This window comes from Muntiacus reevesi, chromosome 4 (assembly GCF_963930625.1).
Source record: "Muntiacus reevesi chromosome 4, mMunRee1.1, whole genome shotgun sequence".
Taxonomy (NCBI): domain Eukaryota; kingdom Metazoa; phylum Chordata; class Mammalia; order Artiodactyla; family Cervidae; genus Muntiacus; species Muntiacus reevesi.
The window spans coordinates 71,281,031-71,306,741 of record NC_089252.1 but is presented as its reverse complement, the minus strand read 5'-3'; the positions used below and the strand labels follow the sequence as shown (position 1 = coordinate 71,306,741).

The 25,711-nt window shown below is 49.3% G+C and overlaps 1 protein-coding gene across 2 annotated transcripts; it reads left to right on the top strand.

Annotated features, from left to right (window-relative positions):
• The first annotated feature begins 1,118 nt into the window (after positions 1 to 1,118).
• ACAA1 (acetyl-CoA acyltransferase 1) lies at positions 1,119 to 25,688 on the top strand. Of its 2 annotated transcripts, XR_010662943.1 has the most exons (13): positions 1,119 to 1,392; positions 1,593 to 1,686; positions 2,648 to 2,705; positions 19,612 to 19,691; positions 19,991 to 20,033; positions 21,680 to 21,778; positions 22,550 to 22,630; positions 23,872 to 24,062; positions 24,213 to 24,392; positions 24,681 to 24,736; positions 24,846 to 24,991; positions 25,211 to 25,389; positions 25,551 to 25,688. XR_010662943.1 is itself a non-coding variant. In XM_065933004.1 (12 exons), the coding sequence occupies exons 1-12, from the start codon at positions 1,222 to 1,224 to the stop codon at positions 25,284 to 25,286; spliced, it is 1,275 nt and encodes a 424-aa protein (XP_065789076.1). In that variant the 5' UTR covers positions 1,120 to 1,221; the 3' UTR covers positions 25,287 to 25,524. The 2 variants fall into 2 exon arrangements, 1 of the variants encoding a protein (XP_065789076.1); XM_065933004.1 differs by lacking the exon at positions 25,551 to 25,688 and having other exon boundaries at positions 1,120 to 1,392; positions 25,211 to 25,524.
• Positions 25,689 to 25,711: the final 23 nt, after the last annotated feature.

Below are 25,711 nucleotides of genomic sequence, written 5' to 3'. Positions count from 1 at the left end.
GTCTTCTCCAACACCACAGTTCAAAAGCATCAATTTTTTGGTGCTCAGCTTTCTTCACAGTCCAGCTCTCACATCCATACATGACCACTGGAAAAACCATAGCCTTGACCAGACAGACTTTTGTTGGCAAAGTAATGTCTCTGCTTTTCAATATGCTAAGTTGGTAATAACTTTCCTTCCAAGGAGTAAGCGTCTTTTAATTTCATGGCTGCAGTCACCATCCGCAGTGATTTTGGAGCCCAGAAAAATAAAGTCTGACACTGTTTCCACTGTCTCCCCATCTATTTCTCATGAGGTGATGGGACCAGATGCCATGATCTTAGTTTTCTGAATGTTAAGCTTTAAGTCAACTTTTTCACTCTCCTCTTTCACTTTCATCTAGTGGGGTAGGTGGGCACTAATCCCAAATTGACTGTAAAATTTGTTTTTTAAAAATGTAAATGTCTGTATATGTCTCTTTCTCCAGATAAGGGAGTCCTGTCACATCTCGGCAACTCTGTACAATCCATTCTCCTGCCACCCCAGAATCCCAAATTCCCTCAGTCTTCTCGAAAGACTTCCCAGGCGAGCCCAAGCGCGTCAAGGTAGGCTGTGGGGCACCTCGGAATTATCTTGGTCTCCCAGCCTGGGGGAGACATCAGAGAAGGTGAGGAAGGGAGAAGAGGAATAAGAGGCCTCGGCGCCTCTTTCCCAGGTAAGAAACTGTAGGCAGCGCTCCTGACAAACCCGCCATCTGTTTGGTGGTGGGCAGTGGGCAGGGTTGTAGGGAAAGGGACCCCCGGCAATGGTGAAATTTTCTTCAAGAAACGAAAGGTGCCCCTGCAAACACGCCTGGGGGTTGGCAGTAGGCGGGGCTGCAAGTGGAAAGGATTCCTGTTGGCGTTTCTGGGCGAGGCTTCAGAAAACTCCACCTCCCGGTTGGCAGGCCTAGGCTACTGTAGGCGGGGCTTTGAGTGAAAAAACCCTCTGGTGGCTAACTTTGGGAAGCTCGGCTTGCGGCTTGGGGCGGGACCTCAGGCAGGCTCGCCAACCAGAGGTTGGCTGAGGCGGGGAGATGGGCGGGACTTTTAGAGGGACAGGCCAGTCAAACCACTAGGTCTGTGGGTGGGACTTAGATTTCGGTGGGTCAGAGGTAAGGTTCAGCGCCTGCGTGGGCCACGGTCTGTCGGTTGCTGCCCTCTCTTCCTGGCTGGTTGAGGGTTTACCTGGCCGAGCTGCGCGATGCGGAGGCTGCAGGTGGTGCTGGGTCACCTGAAGGGCCGGCCCGCTTCGGACCCGGAGCCGCAGGCCTCCCCGTGTTTAGGCCTTGCGCGGCGGGCGTCCGCAGAGGATGTCGTGGTGGTGCACGGGCGGCGCACGGCCATTGGCCGGTCGGGCCGCGGCGGCTTCAAGGTGAGGCACCTGGGCTCGAGAGCCAGGTGTGAGATGGAGGCCCGGGGTGGGCTGGGTTCTGGCTCCTCTGTTCGTTTCCCTTCGGCGTCGGTGGCGGCTCTGCGCCCGAGCTGTGACCGCTCTGTCCCTTTGGGGGAGGGCGAGGCTTTGGGAGCTGGGGTCCCGACCCGGGATCCTAGCGGTCGCTCTTTCGGCTGTAGGATACCACCCCCGACGAGCTTCTCTCCGCCGTCATGACCGCGGTTCTCCAGGACGTCAAGCTGAACCCGGCCCAGCTGGGAGATATCTGCGTGGGTGAGTGCATTACCCTGGCCCTGCTCGATCCTCGCCTTCCCATCCCGTCAAAGCCCTCCTCAAACACCGCTCTTCATTCAGGCGCTTTCCAGGCGTCTTCAGTGAGGGGAATGGCGACGGACTGCACGCAGATAAGTGTAATCGTCTCTTAGGGCTATAGACTCCACCACCCCTCCCACCCCCGCGTCCAGGCACTTTTTGTGCCGGCTCCAAGCACATTCTTCTTATTAAGTATGATAGGAAGTAGGAATCGCAAGGGACAAACATCTCCACCCTAGAGTCTTGGTGCCGGGGTTTGAAAACACCCTAAGAGACTGGAGACTGGGTTTCTCTACATATCCTGATGTACTGTCTATGCCAGGGTAGAACGGAAGGAGCATCGAAAAACCATCCAAGTCCAGCTTTGCAGTTAAAAATAGACAAACTGCCTGGGGGATTTGCAGCAGAGCTTGGACCCGAATCTAGGGCCCCTTGACCTTCAGTCTAATCTTCCCCCACCTCTGTTCCCTCTGCGGAACCTAACATTATATGGTAAGAGGCTCATCACAGAGGTGCCACCCCTAGGTGGGGGATCACTGTTCAACCCCTGGAGTGAAGTAGGTGGAGGCCACTCAGGGAGGTGTGCATTTTCAGAAGCACTTTCCTAACTGACAGGACTGCCTCCTTTGACTTCAAGCTTTGCACTACATTCTTCTTTCCGTGTTACCTTTAAAGGCAGGCGACCTGTCCAGAGTGTGCTGATTTGGAAAAGCAGGGTGCATGGGCAGGGGGTCGTGGACCTCTCAGGGACTGGATCTAGTGTCTGACCAGGATACACTGCTGTGTAACTGGCTCAGCCTGCTCCAGACCTTGACATCCCAGTGGTTCTGAAGGAGGATTTGGAATGCCCCCTCTCTGGTCATCACAGCCGTACCTTAGTGCCCAGAGCACCGCCTGGCACTGACTACAGCTTTGTCCACAGGGAATGTGCTTCAGCCTGGGGCCGGAGCGGTCATGGCCCGAATCGCCCAGTTTCTGAGGTAAACTTTTCTAGTTCTTGCTCTGCGTTGGTTATTCAGACTCTTGCTTGGGCTCCGGCCCCAGAGAACTCAGCCTGCTGGTGGGAGAAGATCAGGGTCTGGTGGACTCCAGACACAGCCAGGATGCTTGGCACCCAGTTTTTCTGGATACTAACTTTCCCCTACTTTGAAAGGAGGGTGTGTTTACTGGTGCAGATCCAGGACAAATAGCCTTTGGGCCTGGAGCAGAAAGTTTGCTGTGGCCCAGTCTTTCTTAAGCCTAAGTCAGCTTTTTGCTTTGGCTTTTGTGTCAACTCTGCCCTTTTGTCAGGTAAATATTCAGGTTGGCTCACTGAAGAGAGACTCTGAGCTTTCGACATGCTAGTTGAGCAAGCTGGCATCTCCAAAGCAGAGCCCATCCACAGAGACTTGGGCATGGGCCAGAACCCAGGGGTTGCCCAGAAGGTATTCACCGTGGTGCATTGCCCTGGTGAATTGCCCTTTACCCCTTGTCCTAGGATGGGGGAGGAGCTTTAAATTATTTTCATGTGTAGATTTAAGAACCACTTAGCTCTCTAATGCCAGTTACACGGAGAAGCAATAATAGGAACATGAACTAGTGAAGGAACAGGAAAAATGAGAAAAGATGTGGAGACTAGGAGACATTCAGACTGCTTAGCCTAGAGTTCAGAAGATTCCTTGATCTGGCTCCAGATTTGCCTTCCAGTCTTATCTACATGCTGCTGCTTCTTTAAGCCACCCTGTCTGCCCACTTCTTTCCCTAAGCTGGTCAGTCTGTCCCCATGCAGTACTGTCCCTGCCGCCCTTCTCCTCGATGGTTAAACTCTGCCCAAACAGTGTCACCATTTTCACCAGACTTCCCTGAGCACCCAGGCTTAGCAAGAGGGCCCCTTCTTTTCCAGTCGGCTGGCTACATGCTTCCTTTTGATGGGCTTTGCTGTCTTGCTCTGTTGCTATAGATGCGGCTAGTTAATTCACTTTCTGTAAGTAGTCGGGCATCCTCTCGGACGCTGTATTATAAAGCATGTCAGCATCCCTCACACTGAGTCGGTGTTTACTGAACACTGGGTGGATTGGGTGAAGGGGCAATAACTAAGTAGTAGGGTGTTAGGGCACCTGGGAAGGGTAAACAGGCTCCAGGTGCCTAGGACATTCTCCACCCAAGAGGGTCTCAGCAAAACCTGGCCTGGACACCAGTCCAGAGGTTCCCAGCTCTGGTTACACACTGGAATCAGCAGGGTACTTTCACCCCGAGGTTCTGAGTCCATAGGTCTCAGGACTTTGTGCCCATGGCCAACTCAGATTACACTGGCAGAGGTGGCTCCACCAGCTTCTAGGGCTGAAACCAGTGTGAAAGCCTGGGGGAACCCACCAGAAGGAGGGATGTTAGAATACCTAGTACCTGTCAGGGTTCTTTGTCCAGCGGGAACAGGCTTTCCACAGAGAATTGTGGCAACATAAAGGCTGAGAGTAGGGATGGTTTCTGACCTCATATTTTAGACATTCTGTTTTTTAAATTGAAGCATAGTTGATTTACAATGTTGTATTTCTACTGTATAGCGAAATGATTCAGTTACACACACACACACACACACACACACACATTCTTTTTTAAAAAATATCCTTTTCCACTATGGTTTATCACAGGATAGTGAATATAGTTCCCTGTGCTATATGGTAGGACCTTGTTGTTTATCCATTTTTATATAATAGTTTAGATCTGTCAACCCCGAACTCCCATGCCATCCTTCCCCTAATCACCGCCCCCACACAAGTCTGTTTTCTGTGAGTCCATTTCTGTTTTGTAGATGAGCTCATTTGTGTCATATTTTAGATTCCACATGTGAGTGATATCGTATATTTGACTTCTTTGACTGACTTCACTCTGTGACAGTCTCTCTCTAGGTCCATCCGTGTCGCTGCATATGGCGTTATTTCATTCTTTTTATGGCCGAGCAGTATTCCACTGTATATACCTACCACATTGTCTCTATACACTCCTCTGTTGATGGACCTTTCCATTGCTCCCATGTCTTGGCTAAAATGGTGCTGCAGTGCACACTGGGATACATGTATCTTTCTGAATTATAGTTTTGAATGGATATAGGCCCAGGAGTGGGATTGCTCAATCACATGGCAAGGCTGTTTTTAGCTTTTTGAGTACCCTCCATACTGTTTTCCCTGGTGGCTGTACCAGGGTACATTCCCACGAACAATGTAGGAGGGTTCTGTTTTCTGCACGCCCTATCCAGGATTTGTTATTTGTAGACTCTTAAATTTTAATGTTTTATTTTATACTGGAGTACAGTTGATTTACAATGTTGTGCTCGTTTTGGGTATATAGCAAAGTTATTCAGTTATAAATATATTCATTCTTTTCCCATATTATTGAGTCACATTCCCTGTGCTATATAGTAGGTCCTTGATGATGTATTTATTTTATATATAGCAGTGTGTATATGTTAATCCCAAACTCCTAATTTATCCCTCCCCCCACCTTTCCCCTTTGGTAACCATAAATTTGTTTTCTAAGTATGTTTCTGTTTTGTAAATAGGTTCATTTGTATCACTTTTTTAGATTCCATATTTAAGTGATATCATATATTTGTCTTTCTCTGTCTGACTGACTTAGTATGATCATCTCTAGGTCTGTCCATGCTGCTGCAAATGGGATTATTTTGTTCTTTTTTGTGGCTGAATAGTATTCCATCATATATATGTACCACATCTTCACCCACTCCTCTGATAATGGACATTTTGGTGGCCTCCATGTCTTGGCTAAATGTAAATAGTGCTGCAGTCAACACTGGAGTACATGTATATCTTTTTTGAGTTATGGCTTTCTCCAAATATATGCCCAGGAGTGGGATTGCCAGATCATATGTTAGCTCTATGTTTAGTTTCTAAGAAACCACCATCCTGTTTTCCATGGTGGTTGTACCAACTTACATTCCTGTCAGCAGCATAGGAGGGTTTGCTTTTCTTCCTGTCCTCTCCAGCATTTATTGTCTGTAGACTTTTTGATGATGGCCACTGTGACTAGTGTGAAATAATACCTCATTGTAGTTTTGATTTACATTATTCTATAATGAGTATTGAGGTTGAGCATCCTTTCATGTGCCTCTTGGCCATCTGTACGTCTTCTCTGGAGAAATGTTTATTTAGATCTTCTGCCCATTTTTTGATTGGGTTGTTTGTTTTTTTATACTGAACTGCACGGAGCTGTTTTTGTATTTTGAAGATAAATCTCTTACTGGTCACTTTGCAAATATTTTCAGCCATTCTGTGGGTTATCTTTCATTTTGTTTATGGTTTCCTTTGCTGTGCAAAAGCTTTTAAGTTTAATTTGGTCTCTCTCTCTTTTTTCTTTCTTTTTTTTTTTTCTTCTTTTTACTTTGGGAAGTGAATCAAAGAAAGATATTGCTGCGATCTATGTCAGAGAGTATTCTGCCTATATTTTCCTCTAAGAGTTCTGTAGCATCTGGCCTTACAATTAGGTCTTTAATCCATTTGTGTTTATTTTTGTGTATGGTGCTAAACAATGTTCTAATTTCATTTTTTTATTAATACATTGAGCTGTTCAGTTTTCCAAGAACCATATATTGAAGAGTCTATCTTTTCTCCATTGTACATTCTTGCCTCCTTTGTCCTAGATTAGTTGACCATAGGTATGTGGGTTTATCTCTGGATTTTCTATCCTATTCCATTGATTTGTATTTCTGTTTTTGTGCCAGTACCAAAACTGTTTTGATTATTATAGTTTTGTAGTATAGTCTGAAGTCAGGGAGCCTGATTCCTCCAGCCCCATTTTTCTATTTTTTAAAAAAAATCATTTTGTAGCTGGTGATACACCACACGTTTATGTATTTGTTTGGCTGTACTGGGTCTTAGTTGTGGCATGTGGGATCTTTAGTTGCACCATGTGAACTCTCAGTCATGGCAGGCAGAATCTAGTGCCCTGACCAGGAGTCACACCTAGGACCCCTGCACTGGGTCTAGGTTCATTTTTTTTTTCTCAAGATAGCTTTGGCTATTCAGGATCTTTTGTACTTTCATGCAAATCGTAAATTTTTTTTTCTCATTTGTGAAAAATGCCATTGGTAATTTGATAGGGTTTGCATTGAATATGTAAATTGCTTTGGGTAGTATAGTCATTTTGATAATATTGAGTCTTATAATCCCAAAACATGGTGTATCTCTCTTCTGTCTGTGTTATCTTGAATTTCTTTCATCAGCATCTCATAGTCTTCTAAGTACAGTATAGGTCTTTTGCCTCCTTAGGTATTTTATTCTTTTTGATGTGATGGTAAATGGGATTATTTCCTTAATTTCTCTTTCTGATTTTTCATTGTTAGTATATAGGAATGCAAAAGATTTCTGTGTATTAATTATGTATCCTGCAACCTTACTGATTCATTGATGAGCTCTAATAGTTTTCCAGTAGAGTCTTTAGGATTTTCTGTGTATAGTATCAAGTCATCTGCAAACAGTGATAGTTTTACTTCTTCTTTTCCAACTTGGATTCCTTTTATTTCTTTTTCTTCTGTGATTACGTGGCTAGAGCTTCCAAAACTATGTTGAATAAAAGTGGCAAGAGTGAGCTACTTATTTTGTTCCTGATCTTAGAGAAAATTCATTCTGTTTTTCCACTGTTGAGAATGATGTTAGCTGTGGGTTTGTCATATATGGCCTTTATTATGTTGAAGTAGGTTCCACCAAGCCTACTTTTTGGAGAGTTTTTATCATAAATGGGTGTTGAATTTTCTCAAAAGCTTTTTTGGATCTATCAAGATGATCATAATGGTTTTTATTCTTCAGATTGTTAATGTGGTGTGTCACATTGATTGGTTTGCATATATTGAAGAATCCTTTGCATCCCTGGGATAAATTCCATTTAATCGTGGATTTATGATCCTTTTAATGTGTTGGTGAATTTGGTTTGCTAGTATTTTGTTAAGGACTTTTGTGTCTGTGTTCATCAGTGATGTTGGCTTATAATTTTCTTTCCTTTTTTCTTTAAATATTCTCTCTAATTTATTCTTTTTTTAAAAAATTTATTTATTATTGGACTTCCCTGCTGATCCAGTGGTTAAGAATCTGCCACCAGTGTAGGGGACACAGGTTCAATCCCTGATTCGGGAGGATTCCCTATGTTGCAGAGGAGCTAAGCCTGAACGCTGCAAGTATTGAACCCAGGTGTCTAAAGCCAGTGCTCTGCAACAAGAGAAGCCACGGCAGTGAGAGACCTGCGTGCCGCAACTAGGAAAAGCCCCAGCGCAGCAACAGAGACCCAGCACAGCCCAGAATAAATTAATTAAACAATTTAAAGATAAATCATAAATGTTTAAAGAATTTTAGTTTTGGCTGCACTGTGTCTTCATTGCTGCATGCAGGCTTCTCTTTGGTTGTAGTGAGCAGGAGCTGCTCTTCATCGTGGTGGTGTGTGGGCTTCAGTAGTTGCGACTTGCAGATTCCAGAGAGAGGGCTCAGTAGGCGTGGCCCACGGGCTTAGTTGCCCCACGGCATGCAGAATCTTCCCGAACCAGGGATCAAACCCGTGTCCCCTGCATTGGCAGGTGGGTTGATTTTTAACCATTGGACCACCAGCGAATTCCTGTAATTTTCTTTTTGTGGTATTTGTCTGGTTTTAGTATCAGGGTGATGGTGGTCTCATTAGAATAAGCTTGGGAGTGTTCCTTCCTCTGTAATTTTTTGCAAGAGTTTCAGAAGGATAGCTGCTAACTCTTAATGTTTGATAGAATTCACCTGTGAAGAATTCACTTCTGTTTGTTGGAAGTTTTTTAATCACAGTTTCAATTTCAGTACTTGTAATTGGTCTGTTTGTATTTCTCATTTCTCCCTGGTTCAATTGGAAGGTAGTACCTTTCTAAGAATTTGTCCATTTCTCCTAGGTTGTCCATTTTATTGGTGTAAAATTGCTTGTAGTAGTCTGTTATGATCTTTTGTATTTCTTTGATATCAGCTGTAACTTTTTTCATTTCTAATTTTATTGATTGGAGCCGTCTCCCTTTTTTTCTGAGTCTAGCTAAAGGTTTATCAATTTTATCAACTTTGTTTATCTTTAAAGAATCAGCTGCCACTCTCATTGATCTTTCATATTGCTTTCTTCATCTCTATTTCTCCTCTGATGTTTATGATTTCTTTCCTTTTACTAAGTTTGTGTTTTATTTGCTTTTCTTTCTCTAGGTGCTTTAGGCATAAGGTTAGGTTGTTTATTTGAGATTTTTCATGTTTTCTGAGATAAGACTATCACTGTAAACTTCCCTCTTATAAGTGCTTTTGCTGCATTGCATAGGTTTTGGATTGCTGTGTATTGACTTATTTGTTTCTAGGTATTTTTAAAATTTCTTTCTTGATCTTTTCAGTTATCTGTTGGTTGTTTAGTAACATGTTGTTTAGCCTCCATGCATTTGTTTTTTTACAGTTTTTCCCTGTATTTGATTTCTAATATCATAGAATGTGGCTGGAAAAGATGCTTGATATGATTTCAATTTTCTTAAATTTACCAAGGCTTGATTCGTGGCCCCAGATGTGATTTGTCCTAGATAATGTCCCTTGTGCACTTGAGAATAAAGTATATTCTGCTGTTTTGGGACGGAATGCTCTATAAATATCAATTAAGTCCATCTGGTCTAATGTATCATTTAAAGCTTATGTTTCCTTACTGATTTTCTATCTGGATCATCTGTCCCATTGGTGTAAGTGGATGTTAAAGTCCCCTACTGTTATTGTATTACTATCGATTTCCCCCCTTTTTTCTTAAAATTAAACTTTTTATTTTGAGATAGTATATTTGAGATAATCATATGCAGTTTTAACAAAGAATACAGAGATCCTCATGTACTTTTTTCCTAGCTTCTCCCAGTGGGAACATCTTGAAAAACTATTGTACAGTTTTCCAACCATGATATTGACATTGATACCATCAAATTACAGAACATTTCCATAGAACATTTCCATTATCATGAGGACCGTTTTATAGCCACACCCACTTCCCTTCTCACTCCTCTGCTTCCTGATCCTGGCAACCACTAACCTCTTCTCTATTTCTGTAATTTTATTTCAAGAAAGGTATATAAAGGGGACCACACCGATTGTAGCCTTTTGGAATTGGTTTTTTTCACTCAGCATAATTCTTTGTAGCTTTCATTCCGATTGTTCTTTAAGCCTGTTCCATAAGTTCCATAAGCCTGTTCCTTTTCATTGCTGAGTAATATTCCATGTTGCACGGGTAGGGCCCACCCTCCCCAGGGCTGCTGGACTGGGTACAGAGGTTAAGAGGGAACCTGGCCTTATCTTGAGGGCCTACTGTGAGCTAGTTTGTGTCCAGCACACAGCTGGAGCTTTTAAGAAGTGGTATTGATGCATTTCCTATCTCTCTCTGCCTCTAACAGTCCTTCTTGGAAGTAGAACATGTGAAGTACCATAGTTGTAGAGTTTGGAGCAAAATGAATTTTGTGAACACTCTTCTCATTGCAAACAGACATCTTTGACACAGTCTGGGAAACTTGAACATGGACTAAATATTAGATTATTTAAGGGTTATTGTTATTTTTTGTTCGGTGTGACATTGGCATGGCAGTTATATAAAAACAATGTCGTTCGTTGGCTTGGCAGGTTGAATGGGTTACTAGTGAGAGGACATTGCATCTGGGATTTGCTTTAAGCCCTCCAGCCTTGGGAAAGATGTGGGAGGGGTAGAAAGGAAGCTCTATTGACCAATGTTGACAATAGTGGAAGCTGGGTGATTCGTATGTGGGAGTTCATTATATTATTCTCTCTACTTCTGTGTGTGTCAGGACATTTCCATAAAAAAAGGCCTTTGAGTGTGCAGTGTCACTGAACCCACATTCCACAACTGGAGAAGGGTGATCTTGTCTTATTGCAGTGTCTGGTCTGTGGCTCCCGGTGGTTCGTTTGAAGCCAGTATTTAGCAGTTGTACGCCAGGAGACTCCTGGCTGGAACCAGTGTTGTGGAATCTCTAGCTGTGAATTGTATCAGCCTTGGTCATCCTGTCCTAGTGCTCTCTGCTTTGCATGTATAATTCTGTTCTTGAGGTGCCACCAATCTCTGCGGAAAAACTGTTTGGGGCTTCACGTAAGAATTGTTGCCCAGTCTGGGGTCGGTTCTGACTCCATCCCACGCCACCGGCCGTGTGACTTGCAGCAAGTCCCATCGCCTCTCTGGGCCTCAGCTGCATGGCTGTAAGAATGAAGAAACTGGCTGTGGTTTCCTGAGGGTTCAGAGTGGCAGGCAGGAGGCCTGGTGTGGCAGGGTACCCTCCATATCCTGTCTGGCTTTGGATTGGGCCATATGGGGAGGAGGGTGAGGGTGGAAGTGCTTTGGCTGACTTGACCTACCACAGCAGTTTCTGTTTCTTGACAGCCTGCATATGAGAAAGCTGAGGCTCAGAGAGGTTAAGTAACTTGGCCAAGGCTTCACAGTAGTGGCAGTGATGGAGGGGAAGTTCGAACCTGAGACTCTCTGGTACCATGCCTGCACCACGATGCCTCTCACAAGCAGGGTCAAGAGGACCCTCAGGAATTATAGGGAGGGTTTGTCCTCCTGTGAGAGGTGGTAAGCTCCCCAACTGTGTGAGTGTGCAATCTGGTGATGGACTGTCCCCAGGGTCGGGTCAGGCTGAGGCTGCCCAGCCCCTGGCAGGCCCCTCCCACCCATGACCGAGATGAGCATGCTGGCACCTCAGTTTTCACTGTCATGGCTGTTAGCATTTGCTTTAAACATTGAAGTCGTCCTGTGTTGGGTGCATATATATTTACATTGTTGTGTCTTCTTCTTGGATTGATCCCTAGATTATTATATAGTGTCTTTCCTTGTCTCTTGTACCAGTCTGTGCTTAAAAGTCTAGTTACGATATTAGATACTCTGATATGAGTATTGCTACTCCAGCTTTCTTTTGATTTCCATTTGCATGGAATATCTTTTTCCACTTCCTCACTTTCAGACTGTATGTGTCCCTAGGTCTGAAATGCGTCTCTTACAGAGTCTTGTTTTTTTATCCATTCAGCCACTCTGTGTCTTTTGGTTGGAGCATTTAAATCATTTACATTTGAGGTAATTATCCATATGTGTGTTCCTATTGCCGTTTTCTTTTTTAAAATATTTTTTATTTATTTTCGGCTACCTCAGGTCTTCGTTTTGGCAAATGGAATCTTCATTGTGAAATGAGGGCTTCTCTCCAGTTGTGGTGCATGGGCTTAGTTGCCCTGTGGGATCTTAGTTCCCTGGTCAGGGATCACACCCACATCCCCTGCGTTGGAAGGTGAATTCTCAAGCGCTGGGCCACCAGGGAAGTTCCGCGTCCCCACCTTATTGCCGGTTTTTGTAATAGTTTTTGTTGGTCTTCCTTTGTTCTGTTCTCTTCTCTGGTGGTTTGATGACTATCTTTAGTGTTGTGTTTGGGTTGCTTTTTCTGTGTGTGAATCTATTGTAGTTTTGGTTTGCAGTTCCCATGAGGTTTCGATATAGTGATCTATATATGTACAAAGTTAAGTTGCTGGTTCTTAATTTCAAATGTAGTTCCCATTTCCTTCAGTTGTACTCTCTTCTCATGATTGCTGATTTTTTAAAATTTATTTATTTGGCAGTGTCGGTCCTAGTTGTGGCATGTGGGATTTTTTGTTGTGGTGCTCAGGCTCCATAGCTGGGGTGCGTGGGCCTAGTCGCTCCATGGCATGTGGGATCTTAGTTCCGGGACCACAGATTGAACTCACATCCCCTGAACTGCAAGGCGGATCTCCAGCCACTGGACCATCATGGTTGCTGGTTTTGACATCCTACTTGTGTGTGGACGATTTCTTATTACTTTGTTTGCTTTTATTGGAGAGCTTTCCCATTTTTTAAATTTTCTTGTTAGGGAGTTAGTTGGTTTTGTGGTGCTGAATTCTCTTAGCTTTTGCTTGTCTGTAAAGCTTTTGATTTCTCCATTGAATCTGAATGAAAACCTTGCTGGGTATTCTTGATTGTGGGATTTTCCTTTTCATCACTTTAAATAGATTGAGCCACTCTCTTCTGATCTGCACTGTTTCTGCTGAAATAACCTTAAAGCCGTTGATAGCCTTGTGGGGATTCCTTTTGTATGTTATTTGTTTCTTTTTTAAATTTATTTTTTACTGTGTTGGGCGCTGAGTCTTCATTGCTGCGTGTGGGCTTTCTCTATTTGAGGCAAGTGGGGGCTACTCTCCAGTTGCGGCGTGCAGGCTTCTCTTTCTGTGGAGCACGGGCTCTAGGCTACGGGCTTCAGTAGTTGTGGCACACAGCTTTAGTTGCTCCGCAGCATGTGGGGTCTTCCCAGACCAGGAATGGAAACCGTGTCCCCTGCACTGGCAGGCGGATTCCCAATCACTGGACCCCTGGGAAGCCCAGGCAGCCTGTCTTCTGATGGGCGGCTGGGGCTGTGTTCCTAGAGTTGGCTGTTTGGCCTGAGGCTTTCCAGCACCGGAGCCTGCAGGTTGTTGGGTGGGCCCTGGTCTTGGTGCCTAAATGGGGACCTCCAGGGGAGCTCACACCAATCACTATTCCCTGGAGCCGCCACTATCGTTGTGCTTGCCTGAATCTCAGCCGGCGGGCTGCAGCCGGCCTGCGCCTCCCCCCAGGAGACCCTCTAAGGCCGCTCGGTGGGCCTTGCCCAGGTTCCTGTAAAGGGGCTGCTTTAAGCTGGGCCCCAGTGCTCATGAAACCGGCTGTGCGCCCTAACGGGGGGTCTCTGTTCCCCCAGCCCCGTGGAGCTCCTGCCCTCAAGCCCTGCTGACCTTCAAGGCTAAATGATCTGGGGGCTCTTCCTTCTAAGGCCGGCCCCTCAGATGGTCTTGGAGGGCTCTTTTATGTGGGAACATCCTGTGTAGTCTGCATGTGTTTAATATTTGTTGGTGCGAGAACTCTCTTTATAGTGTGTCTGCCACGTCTTTCCTTGGTGTGTGCTGGCCACTGTCCCCTCTGATAGGAGGTGTGACTGGCCTGTCAGGGCGGGGTCTGCCCCCAAGTGTTGAGCAGAGGCCCTCAGATCACTTCCTTAGCTGTGTTTGTGATATGCAGTATGAGGTAAGCGGGGCTGGAGCACTCCCACTCAGAGAGAAACCACTAAGGATTCCTATTCCAGAGCTGGTCACTGTGGGTGTGCTCTCTTGTCACCTTTCTCAGATGCCACCATGGCACCTCTCTCAGCCCCATCGTAACTGTGGGAACGCCACAGCTGGCCCTGGTGTCTCTCAGGCGTTGTTTTCACCAGGCCACCAGCATCCATCCACTGAAGTCAGGGCCCAGGTTGCAGTAATTATGGATCTGGACTCCCTGGGGGTGCCATGGAGCAGCTCAGACTCTGCCCTGGCCCCACCTCAGCGTGTGCATGTCCACAAAGTTCTCAGCTGCAAAAGCTAGACCTGTCTGGGCTGCAGGGGATGTTCTGCAGGCACTGAGTTCACAAAGCCCATTGTTGTTCAGCTGCTCAGGCATGTCCAACTCTTTGCGACCCCATGGACTGCACCACACCAGGCTTTCCTGTCCTCCACTATCTCTCAGAGTTTGCTCAAACTCATGTCCATTGAATTGGTGATGCCGTCCAACCATCTCATCCTCTGTCGTCCCCTTCTCCTCCTTCCCTCAATCTTTCCTAGCATCATGGTCTTTTCCAATGAGTCTGCTCTTTTCCAATGAGTCTTTTCCAGACTCCAGTGAGTCTGCTCTTCCCATCAGGTGGCCAAAGTATTGGAGCTTCATCTTCAGCATCAACCCTTCTAATGAGTATTCAGAGTTGATTTCCTTTAGGATTGACTGGTTTAATCTCCTTGTTGTCCAAGAGACTCTCTCAAGAATCTTCTCCAGTACCACAGTTTAAAAGCATCAAGAAGCCCAGCCTTCTTTATTGTCCAACTCTCACATCTGTACATGACTACTGGGAAAACCATAGCTTTGATCATATGGATCTTTGTCGACAAAGTGATATCGACACTTTGTCTCTGCTTTTTAATATGTTGTCTAGGTTTGTCATAGCTTTTCTTCCAAGGAGTAAATGTGTTTTAATTTCATGGCTACATTCACTGTCTGTACTGATTTCAGAGCCCAGAAAATAAAGTCTGTCACTGTTTGCATTTTTTCCTCTATCTTATTTGCCATGAAGTGATGGGTTTGAATGCCATAATCTTATTTTTTTAAATGTTGAGTTTTAAGCCAGCTTTTTCACTCTCCTCTTTCACCTTCATCAGGAGGCTCTTTAGTTCCTCTTTGCTTTCTGCAATAAGGGTGGTGTTGTCTGCATATCTGAGGTTATTGATATTTCTCCCGGCAATCTTGATTCCAGCTTGAGCTTCATCCAGCCCGGCCTTTCGCATGATGTACTCTGCATATAAGTTAAATAATCCCATCGTGGGGTGTAATCTGCTGTTGATGCAGCTCGGAGGAGAGATTGCAGCTCTTCCTTAATTGCACAGCCTCTGAGGCTCAGCTGTGGTTTCAGCCCCACCTCTACATGTGGGTCACTCTCTGTTCCCTGCTCCCAAGTCTGCCCCAGAGCACATTGGCCCACTCTGGCCAGGAGGGGCGTGAGAGCCTGTCCTGGCTGGAGCCCTTCCGGGTATCTAGGAAGGTAGGGTCGCCCCTTGGGAGAAAGGCTCAATGGCGGCCCCACCCTTTGCACATCACTCAGCAACAGGGCTTTGCTTGCATAGTGGTCCCGGCTTCCTCCATGAGCATTCTCGGTTGCAGAGAGCCTCACTCCTGCCACCTCAGGCTGTCTCCTGGCAGCCAACGGCAGTCTTCTCCCTAGGTCTGCTTTCCAAACCCCAAGTTCCAGCAGCCAGCCCCTGTGTGCACCAGTGGACGCATCTCAGGCTGGGGCGCAGAGGGCTGTGGCCGGACCGTCTGTGCAGGTCTGTCTGTCCTGCCTGCAGCTTGCTGTGTTCTCCCCCGAGTTTCCGAAGCCCCTCTTCTGCCCAGCTGATCTCCCTGCCAGTGAGGGGGCTTTGCCACATGCAGGAATCTTCTCTCCTTCAGCTCCGCCCTCGGGGGTGTAGGTCCCATCCCACTTCCTCTTCCTTTTCCCTTCTTTCTTTCTTCCTACCTGGTTATGTGGGGATGTGCTATCTTGCCTCTCATCCATGTGTCTTTCTGAATTTGAGTTTGTCTGGATGTGCACCAAGCAGCGGGATTCTTGGATCAGATGGCAACTGTATTTTCAGCTTTTTGAGGCACCTCCATACTGTGTTCCATAGTAGCTACACCAACTTACATTCCCACCAACATTGTACATCCTCTGTAGCATTTGTTATTTGTAGACCTTCAAACGATGCTCATTCTAACTGGTGTGAAGTGATACTTCATTATACTTCTGACTTGCATTTCTCTAATAATTAGTGATGTGGAGCATCTTCTCCTGGGCCTGTTGGCCCTCTGTCATACTTTAGACATTTCTTTTGTACTGGTTCTCTGTCCTGGCCACAGGCCCCCTTCTCTGTTCTTTAGGGCAACAGTCCCCAATCCTTTCGGCACCAGGGACCGGATTTGTGGAAGCCAGTTTTTCCACGAACTGGTGTGTGTGGGGGATGGTTTTGGGATCATTCAAGCACATTAAATTTACAGTACACACTTTATTTCTATTGTTATTACACTGTGATGTATAATGAGATGATTATATAACTCACTATAATGCAGAATCAGTGGGAGCCCTGAGCTTGTTTTCTTACAGCTAGACAGTCCCATCTGGGCGTGGTGGGAAAAAAGTGTGTTACTTATATCCAATCTACTCCATAATCTCATTTAGGTTGCTGTCACTGCAAAAAAACCCTGCTTCATAAAGATTGGATGTTGGGAATGGAAGCAGGTTTTTCCGTGCTTTTGTGGAAACCTCAGGATGTTCCGCCTTGATTTGAATCCAGAAAGTGTGGAGATTTGAAATTGTCTGAAGCATAACTTTTAAGGCCACCATTGTTTTCAGTCTAAAGCAGTTGATCCTCTTCTAGCACAATTTTCCTAGCTTATTCACAAATGGGTTGTGGATCCATTCCTTCCCAGTTCGGGGGTCTTTTGTGGTTGGGAAGTAATGCTCAGACTCTGTTGAAAGGTGAGATAGGTGATCATGCAATAGCTGAAAGAAAGAAGGCCCTAGCTCAGTCTGTTTCAAAATCTCTGCTAATGTTTGAAAAGTATCAAAAATCCCAATGTTCACTCATTGCCCGCATAACCCCGGTTTGACTTTAAATGCAGCCACTTTATCTGCTACCTTGAACACAGTTGTCATTCTACCCTGAAATGACAGATCGAATTAGTTGAGTAGGTTAAATACATCACTCAAAGTAGGCAAGTTTCGTGATCCATTCTGCATCACTGAAATGTGGTGACTTTTCCTAAGAGAAATTTCTGGAGCGGCTCTTGTAACTCTGGCCAGTGATCTTGTGTATAAGACATGTGTACTCTGAGTCCCTCTCCTCAGAGAGTTATGTGAACAGACATGAGTTGTGGGCAAGTACTTTAATGTGGCTGATAACTTAATCCCATCCTGCAGAACACTGTTAAGTTCAGGTGACTCTTTCAGATAGCCAGCATTTCCCTATGGATGATGCAGCGTGTAGACTCACATTCAGAAGCGAACTCTTTGACTTGAGTAGTGAAACCAGAAAGTCATCCAGCCATGGCAGCTACTGCATTCATGCATATATTGACACAAAAAGACCAATTCAGTTTTCCTGATAGGTAATCATTCAGAGATTTGAATTGTTCTGCAACTGTGGTGTGGTTGGCAACAAAAGGGCACATAACATATCCTCACACACATCCTCCTAAAAAATAGATTGCGCAGACAAGCACTTTGCCTTGTTGTCCAATTCGATAGACTCACCAACCGGGACTATGGACCACGGTGAGTCATTTATCCTAACAGCTGTGCTGGGCTCTCCTGGCGGCTCAGATGGTAAAGAATCTGCCTGCAATGTGGGAGACCTGGGTTCAATCCCTGGGTTAGGAAGATTCCCTGCGGGAGGGCATGGCAACCCACTCCAGTATACTTGCCTGGAAAATCCCCATGGACAGAGGAGCCTGGCGGGCTGCAGTCTGTGGGTTTGCAAAGAGGCAGACACGGCTGAGCGAGTAAGCACAGCACACAGCACAACATCCTCTAGTAATGTTTTCATCAGTTTGTCTCGTTGTGGCGCTGTCTGAAAGAGGAACACGTGCCACCATTTAAACGGCAGCCTCTCTCTAAAAGTTCACATCAGATGTCAGGCAGCATCAACTCGTCACCAATAGTGAAGGGCTTCTTAACTTTAGCTATAAGGTTAGCCACTACGAATGATGCTTGCAGTACAGGTCCATTTGATGAAGTGAGTGGTAGCCTTCAGTGATTGCTTCTGTTCTTCATGTTCGAGTTTTTTTCTTTGTTAAAATGCCAAAGGCTTGTCTGTCTGTCTGTACTCTTGGTTGCGCTGGATCTTCATTGTTGCACCCAGGCTTTCTCTAGTTGTGGCGAACAGGGGCTCCTCTGTTGTGGAACAGGGGCTCCAGGCACATGGGCTTCAGTAGTTGTTGTGGCGCACGGGCTTAGCTGCTCTGAGGCATGTGGGATATTCCTGGGCCAGAAATCAAACCTGTGTTCCCTGCGTTGTCAGGCGGATTCCTACCCACGGTACCACCAGGGAAGTCCCAAAGGCTTGTCTTTTAATGCAGGGTGCTTGGTCTCCATGTGGTGAAGCGGTTTTGAAGGTTTTTTTTAGCTTTGTTGGATAGCTGGTCACCGTATTTACAAAGCAGGCTTGGAAAATGTGAGTCACTTGTAATGAACCTGTAATTTAAGTAGGACTCTTGGTATTTTCTTTTAAATGCAGCTTTCTTTTTTGTTGGAAGTCTTAAGCATCTTCTGCTGTCTCATCATTGGGTCTTCCCACCTTTTAAAGAAGCCCTCCAGCGACATTTGTTTTCTACTGATTTTGGCTAGGGTTAGCTTGTGGGCTTATGAAAGCTGAGACAGGTGCATAGTGTGGGAAAGAGGCCCAGACGGAAGTGGTCAATAAAATAATGGGCGAGTCACAGGTGGACTGAAGTGTCAGATTTTGACTTAAAGCCTGCCACTAGATGCAACTTAACTGTCGCTTGCCACTCACTGATAGGGTTCTGATATGAATCTGCAGTTGATTAGTAATGGTCTCTGTGTGGTCAGACCTCTCTGCTAATGACAGATGTGTATTTGCAGCCACTCCCCACCCTAGCTAGCCTCACTGCCTGGCTCCACCTCGGATTGTCAGCCATTAGAGTCTTAGTAGGCGCGCACAGCCTAGATCCCTCGCATGCCCGCTTCACAGAAGGGTTTGAGCTCCTGTGAGAATCTAAGGCGGCCACTGATCTGACAGGAGGCAGAGCTCAGGCGGTAGTGCAAGCGATGGGGAGCGGCTGTAAATACAGATGGGTTTGAGTGAATATGGCACTCGCTTGCCAGCCTGCCACCCACCTCCTGCTGTGTGGCCCGATTCCTAACAGGCCAGGGACCAGTACCGATCCATGGTCTGAGGGTTGGAGACCCCGGCTCTAGGAGAAAGAGGGATGTACAGTTTTCACTTTTGAACCTTCAAAGGCAAGACAAGGCCCAGCCAGCCTTCTCTTGCCTTCAGACTGTGCTTGGCCCTGGTTGAGGAGGATCACTGGATGGAAGGGCATGTGCTTGCGGGACCCTGGGGGGTAAGCGCCTGCAGAGATGGGTGCGAACAGTGTGAATCGCCTGGAGTGCGGGCAGGGCCGCCTGTTGGTTCTCCTGGTTTTTCTGTCCGCCCTCCCCCAGCTCCCCCACAAAGGGGCGGTCAGGCTGGCCAGGAGCCCAGGCCTGCTTTCCCTGAGAGCCGGGCAGAGAGAGGCGGGCTGACTTTCCCGTCTTGCTTTCTGTTTCAGTGACATCCCGGAGACTGTGCCTTTGTCAACTGTCAATAGACAGTGTTCGTCGGGGCTCCAGGCGGTGGCCAGCATAGCTGGTAAGTTGTGACTGGGTGGGCACCCATGGCTGCCACCTGGCCTCGGTCCTGGCTCCATGGGCTCGGGTCAGCAGAGTGCCTGCCTGTGGGGCAAGCAGTAATTCCTGAGGACTGTGCCCACAGAAAGCGTGGAGGAGAGCCCCCCACTGCAGCCCCCCAGACTTTTCTGAGCACTCCTGGGTCTCCATCTCCGAGGATGTGGCTGAGTCCCCCTTAGAGACCAGGTGGGGAAGAGGCTCCTCTGTTCCCAAGACAGATGGACTCTGGGGAAGGATGTTTATAAAATGCTTTTGTTGCAGGTGGCATCAGAAATGGGTCTTATGACATTGGCATGGCTTGTGGGTAAGAATTTCTTTCTGCCGGAGCTTATTAACCAACTTGTAACAATGAAACTAATGTTCCTCTCCTGAATTCTCAGAGGCTATGATTTCATGCTTCTCCCTGCAGCCCTTTCAGGCAGCTGGCTGCGAGTTGGTTCCTACAAATTCTGCTTAGAATCAGCCCCCAGCTCTGGCTGTTTGGGAACCGGGCACACCTCTCAGCACCAGAGGAAAGTGGCTTTGAAGAGCTTTCTTGGAAATCTGTCAGGCTGGAGATGTGGGCAAGCATTTTGAGAAAACACAGCACAGGTTTCTCGTCTGTGGCAACCCTTGTTGATTCGTGATGGTTGCTGAGAGTGGAAAAAGTAGTTTTGGTTCCCAAAAGCCCAGGACAGCTGCCTGCTCTAGGACTAGCTTGTTCATTTAACAGGCTTTCTGTCCCCCGCCCTGTCCAGGGTAGAAACTTCTGCTGCCTCCTGGGCTCTGAGGGACATGGTCAGGTCTGTGGTGGTCTGGCCCCCGTCAGCTGTGACTCCTATTCAGCTGCAGCAGACGGAGCCCCGGTGTACTGGGCGGCACTCCGGGGAGGGGAGGCTGGGAGCGCAGGCCGCTTCGGGACTTCGGCAGGCTTGGGGGGCCGGCAGCCCCAGGATCCTGACCCGCTCCCTCTGCCTCTCACTTCCTCTTCAGAGCATTTTTTAATCGGAGCCCTGCCAGGCCATCTCGGAGCTGTGCCAGTTGGCACTGGCTGTCCAGCCCCATGTCAGCAATCGTAGATGAACCCAGAGACCACACCGCAGGGACTTTGGCCGGGCAAAGGCCACTGGCCAGGCTGCCCCCGGGCTTCTCGCTCTCTCACTGGAGGATGGATGGGGGTGTGTGTGGACTGAGGAGAAGGTTGGAGCCTTCATGGGTTTCTGATGGGGAATCTGAGTCCTCAAGCAGGTGAAAGACCAAATTACAGGGTTTAAGGATTTGGGCCAGGACAGTCCCCCATGTCACAGACTGACTGTTCCCCAGACTTTGCTCATGACGAGTGACTCACGATATTGTAGGTGGCAGTGGGCTCTGGAGCCCGACTACCTAAATTTGGTCCCCACTGACAAGTTAACTCGGCTTCTCTGGGTCTGGCATTGCTCACAGCGCTCTAATACTTGGGAGGATTTTTCAAATAGTGCTGGGCGCATGAAAAGTGTGCAAAGTTATGTGTTACCGCCCTTTGAAGCCTTATATTCTGCCACCTCCTGGAAGCCCTTTGTGACCACACTAACCCAAGAGCTCAGCCTTCCCCTCGGCTCCTAGCACCTCCTCCTCCAAACAGGTTGGCTTGCTCTTTGACATGTGGTTTTTAGAATATTATTGGTCTTGTCTCTCTTCCGGATTTGTGGCCCCTGAGGGCAGGGCCTGGGCTTGTTAAAATGTTTCCCCTACTGTGGCCAGCACTAGGCCACTTTCCTTGGGCTGGCTGAAGGAGCAGTTGTCTCAGGGGAGTGAGGCCCTGCCCGGGTGTGTGGGCTGTGCGGTGGTCCGGGGGTTGGGGTGGAGGCGGGGCTCGGCAGCCCTGCACCCCCAGCTGTCTGGCCAGCCCGGGGCGCCCTGGCTGTTTCCCAGCGCTTGCCGGCACCGAGCTGTCTGTGGGGAGCCTGCTAATCACCTCTTGCTCCTCAGGGTGGAGTCCATGTCCCTGGCTGACAGAGGGAACCCTGGAAATATTACTTCACGCCTGGTGGAGAAGGAGAAGGCCAGAGACTGCCTGATTCCTATGGGGTGAGTACCTGCCTCAGCTCCCTGCCTGGCCCGGAGCAGGCTTGGATCAGGAGCTTGGATCCCCTTGTAGCCCCCCGCCTCAGGCCTGGCTTGCTCTGCAGGGCCTCTGGGGCTGGGACTTCCTGAGGCCCCCAGTGCACTCTGCGCCCCTGGGTTTCCAGGCATGGCCCAGCCTATCACTCCCACCCTAAGGGGCTCAGTCACACAAGGCCTGATGGCAACTGCACCCCAAAACCTTGGCCTCAAAAGTTGAGGAAGCAGGAGGCATTTGCCCACCGGCCACGCCGGTGAGGGCACTGGGCCCCGACAGTGCAGCCTCAAAGACGCCGCCGCCGCAGAGCCGCTGAGCACTGCAGCCAGGGCCACCCCGGGGCCGTGGGCAGGGAGTCCTGGCTCCGCAGGGCGTGTGAGGGGACGCGCGGCTGCCTCCACAGCGGGGACCATCTCTGAGGGAAGCCTGGGCCAAAGGCCCCGCTGGGGCTCTGGGATGCGGGGAAGCTGCAGCTCCAGGGAGCAGAAAGCTGGGGGTGGCCTTCCCACGGGGACCCAGGAGTCCTCAGGAGAGTAGTTTCCCTTGAGGCGCAGAAGCTGGCCAGGCCGGGTGGCACCCCACCCACGCCCTCCTGGGTGCTGGTCTCTGGTGGACACGCGTGGAGTCCCAGCTACGGTGCCTCCTGCCTGTGCCCCTGGCGTCACTGGGACGCAGGTCTCCCCGCCATGTCTGCAGCCCCGGGCTGCACACAGACTCAGCGTTCCCCGCCCGTGTTCCAGGATAACCTCAGAGAACGTGGCTAAGCGGTTTGGCATTTCACGGGAGAAGCAGGATACCTTTGCACTGGCTTCCCAGCAAAAGTGAGTGCTGTCTGGTGTGAGATGCTGAAAGGGCTGGAGTGTGAGCGTTTGAGGCTGTTCTAAGTGGGCTTCCCAGGTGGCGCTAGTGGTAAGGGACCTGCCTGCCAATGCAGGAGACATGAGAGACACGGGTTCGATCTCTGGGTCAGGAAGATCCCCTGGAGGAGGAAGTGGCAACCCACTTCAGTATTCTTGCCTAGAGAATCCTATGGACAGAGGAGCCTGGCAGGCTACAGTCCGTGGGCTTGCAGAATCAGACATAACTGAAGCCATTTAGCACGTAAGTGGTGTCAGATGGAGCCGCCCTAGGCTACTGCTGGGCAGCAAGTAGTTTCCCAGCCTCTCCCTCCCAGGAGGGGAGGTGGACCAGGGAGGGCGCCACTGCACCCTCAGCACCACATCCCGTTATGGCCTGTTTACTGAGTGTCTTTCCCCCTGGTGAAGTGAACGGGCTGTGGAGGGAGTGGTCTCCAGCCAGGTGGGCCTCTCTGAGGCGGTGGTTCTTAGCCACTTGGGTTCAAGCTCTGATCAGAGAGTCGGGTAAAAGCTGTGGCTTCTTCCCCTGGGAATGCCCCTGGGCTTTTGCATATGATTGCAACAATCACCCTAAAATGCCGTGTGCTTTTACACTGTTTAAATACTAAGGTTTATCCAGTAGTTTAGTGTATGTCATTTTTATTATTTTTAAAATATTTATTTGGCTGTGCTGGGTTTCAGTTGTGGTATGTGGGATGTACTGACCAGGGATCGAACCTGGGCCCCCTGCAACCTGGGTCCCCTGGGATCACGGAGTTGTAGCAGCTGGACCACAGGGAAGTCCCTATGTCATTATAAATATGTGGAAACACAAGAAACAGATGGGATTGGGCTGGTGGGAGGGAACAGAAAAGTCGACAGAAGCCAGCACCAATATTCCTGGGGCTCCAGCCTCAGGTTGGCTTAATCCCTCTCGGGTGCAGGGCTCAGAGGGGAGCCCCCTGCTCAAACCTTCCCCTTGAGGATCTGATAAGGCTGATGACCAGAAAGGTCCTGTGAGGCCCTGGGCTCCCACTCCCCGGGCAGGAGGGGGACCCACAGCAGGCCCTCTGCATACTCCCTTTCAGCAAGTATGTCCCCGCATGTAGCTGCCTGAGATTGCACGTCTGTCCCAAAGGGCAGGGGGCGGGAGCCTCAGGGAGGTTACCCCAGGAAGGAAGGTAACCCCACGGGAACCTGAGCCTGGCTGTCCACGGTGCTGGCAGGGCAGCCAGAGCCCAGAGCCAGGGCTGTTTCCAGGCTGAGATCGTGCCTGTCACCACCACGATCCGTGACGACAAGGGCACAGAGCAGAGCGTCACCGTGGCCCAGGATGAGGGCATCCGCCCTGGCACCACCATGGAGGGCCTGGCCAAGCTGAAGCCCGCCTTTAAGAACGGGGGCTCTACCACAGCTGGTGAGACGGGGCTGGGGGTGGCGGAGGAAGGGGCTGCTCTAGCTGGATGTTCTCCCCTGGGTGCTGGGGTTACCAGGCAGGTGGATGGGGAAGGTGTGGACCACCTCAGCGTGGCCCCCAGGCACCCCCAACCCTGTGCTTTGCCTCCAGGAAACTCGAGCCAGGTGAGTGATGGGGCCGCTGCCATCCTGCTGGCCAGGAGGTCCAAGGCAGAAGAGTTGGGCCTTCCTATCCTGGGGGTCCTGAGGTCCTATGCGGTGGTCGGGGTTCCACCTGACGTCATGGGCATTGGCCCTGCCTACGCCATCCCGGTCGCTTTGCAGAAAGCAGGTAAGACAGCTCCTTCACCCCCGAGATTCAGACCCAGTTCCTGCTGCTCGTGCTGCTGCCTGAGGCAGGTGGGGGACAGGAGCCTGGGGTGGGCCTGCGGGTGCTGCAGAATGCAGGCGGCTGAAGACCAGCACCCCGACCCCCAGCTGGGCTCCACGCACCCATCTTGAACAAAGGCAGCCCCAGCAGGCAGACTACAGGCCATGGATGGGGCAGGGCCCTGGGGAGACTGAGGATCCCGCGAAGGGGGCTGCTGGCTCAGCTCAGGTCTTTCCCCCGGGCCTGCAGGGCTGACGGCGGATGATGTGGACATCTTTGAGATCAACGAGGCCTTTGCCAGTCAGGTGAGCCTTTGTTTTGCAGCGTGGCCTGGGGTCCCCAGTTGGAGCCAGGGGGCTTAGGGGCAAAGGGGACCAGAGAGGGGTCCGCAGCCGAAGCTTCACCTCCCCCCAGGCTGTGTACTGTGTGGAGAAGCTGAAACTCCCCCCTGAGAAGGTGAACCCCCTGGGGGGTGCAGTGGCCTTGGGCCACCCGCTGGGCTGCACGGGGGCTCGACAGGTCATCACGCTGCTCAACGAGCTGAAGCGCCGCGGGAAGAGGTGAGGCTGGCCCTGTGGGGATGCTGGGGGAGGTATACGTACCCCCGCATGCTCCAAGCTGAGGAGACGGGATCCTGGCCTGCAGCAGGCATCTGTCACCCCATGTGTGCACCTGGGGGGCAGGCTGGGGCCCACACAGGCCCTGGTGCACCCAGCTCAGCCTTCCTGGCGCGAGCTTGGTGGCCGTGCCTCCCCCCCACCGTATGTCTCCTTCCCTAGGGCCTATGGGGTGGTGTCCATGTGCATCGGCACTGGCATGGGAGCCGCCGCTGTCTTTGAATACCCCGGAAACTGAAGCGGCCCACATCGGAGGCGCCGCACGGGAGGGATGGCAAGTCAAGACCCCTGAGCTGATGTGAACACACACAATGTGAACAGCTGCCCCAGCACAGGAGCAGGTGAGGGGGCAGGCCCCTCCAGCTAAGACACAGAACGCTGGTCTGGGTCACCCAGCCCGCAAGGCCACCACGTGATCCCCGGGGGAAGGCGCTGTGGATGAAGAGTGCGGCAGACACAGTAAACGTGCGCTCTTACCTCGGTGCCTGTGGTTCTTCTGCAGGGCCAGTTCTCACTAGGCTGGTCCCGCCTCTGCTCACCTGAACACTGACTGCCCTGGTCTCCACCCGGGGGGACCTACCCTTGGATGAGCCCTGAGGACACAAGCGCAGGCCTGGAGGGGTCCCTCCATCCCAGGAGCTGTTCAGAGGCCCAGTAAACCAC

Coding starts and splice junctions, on each gene's coding strand:
- ACAA1 (XM_065933004.1), top strand. CDS start 1,222: ATGCGGAGGCTGCAGGTGGTGCTGGGTCACCTGAAGGGCCGGCCCGCT. Junction 1,687..2,647: donor GCTGGGAGATATCTGCGTGG/GTGAGTGCATTA, acceptor CTTTGTCCACAG/GGAATGTGCTTCAGCCTGGG. Junction 21,779..22,549: donor GACTGCCTGATTCCTATGGG/GTGAGTACCTGC, acceptor CCCGTGTTCCAG/GATAACCTCAGAGAACGTGG.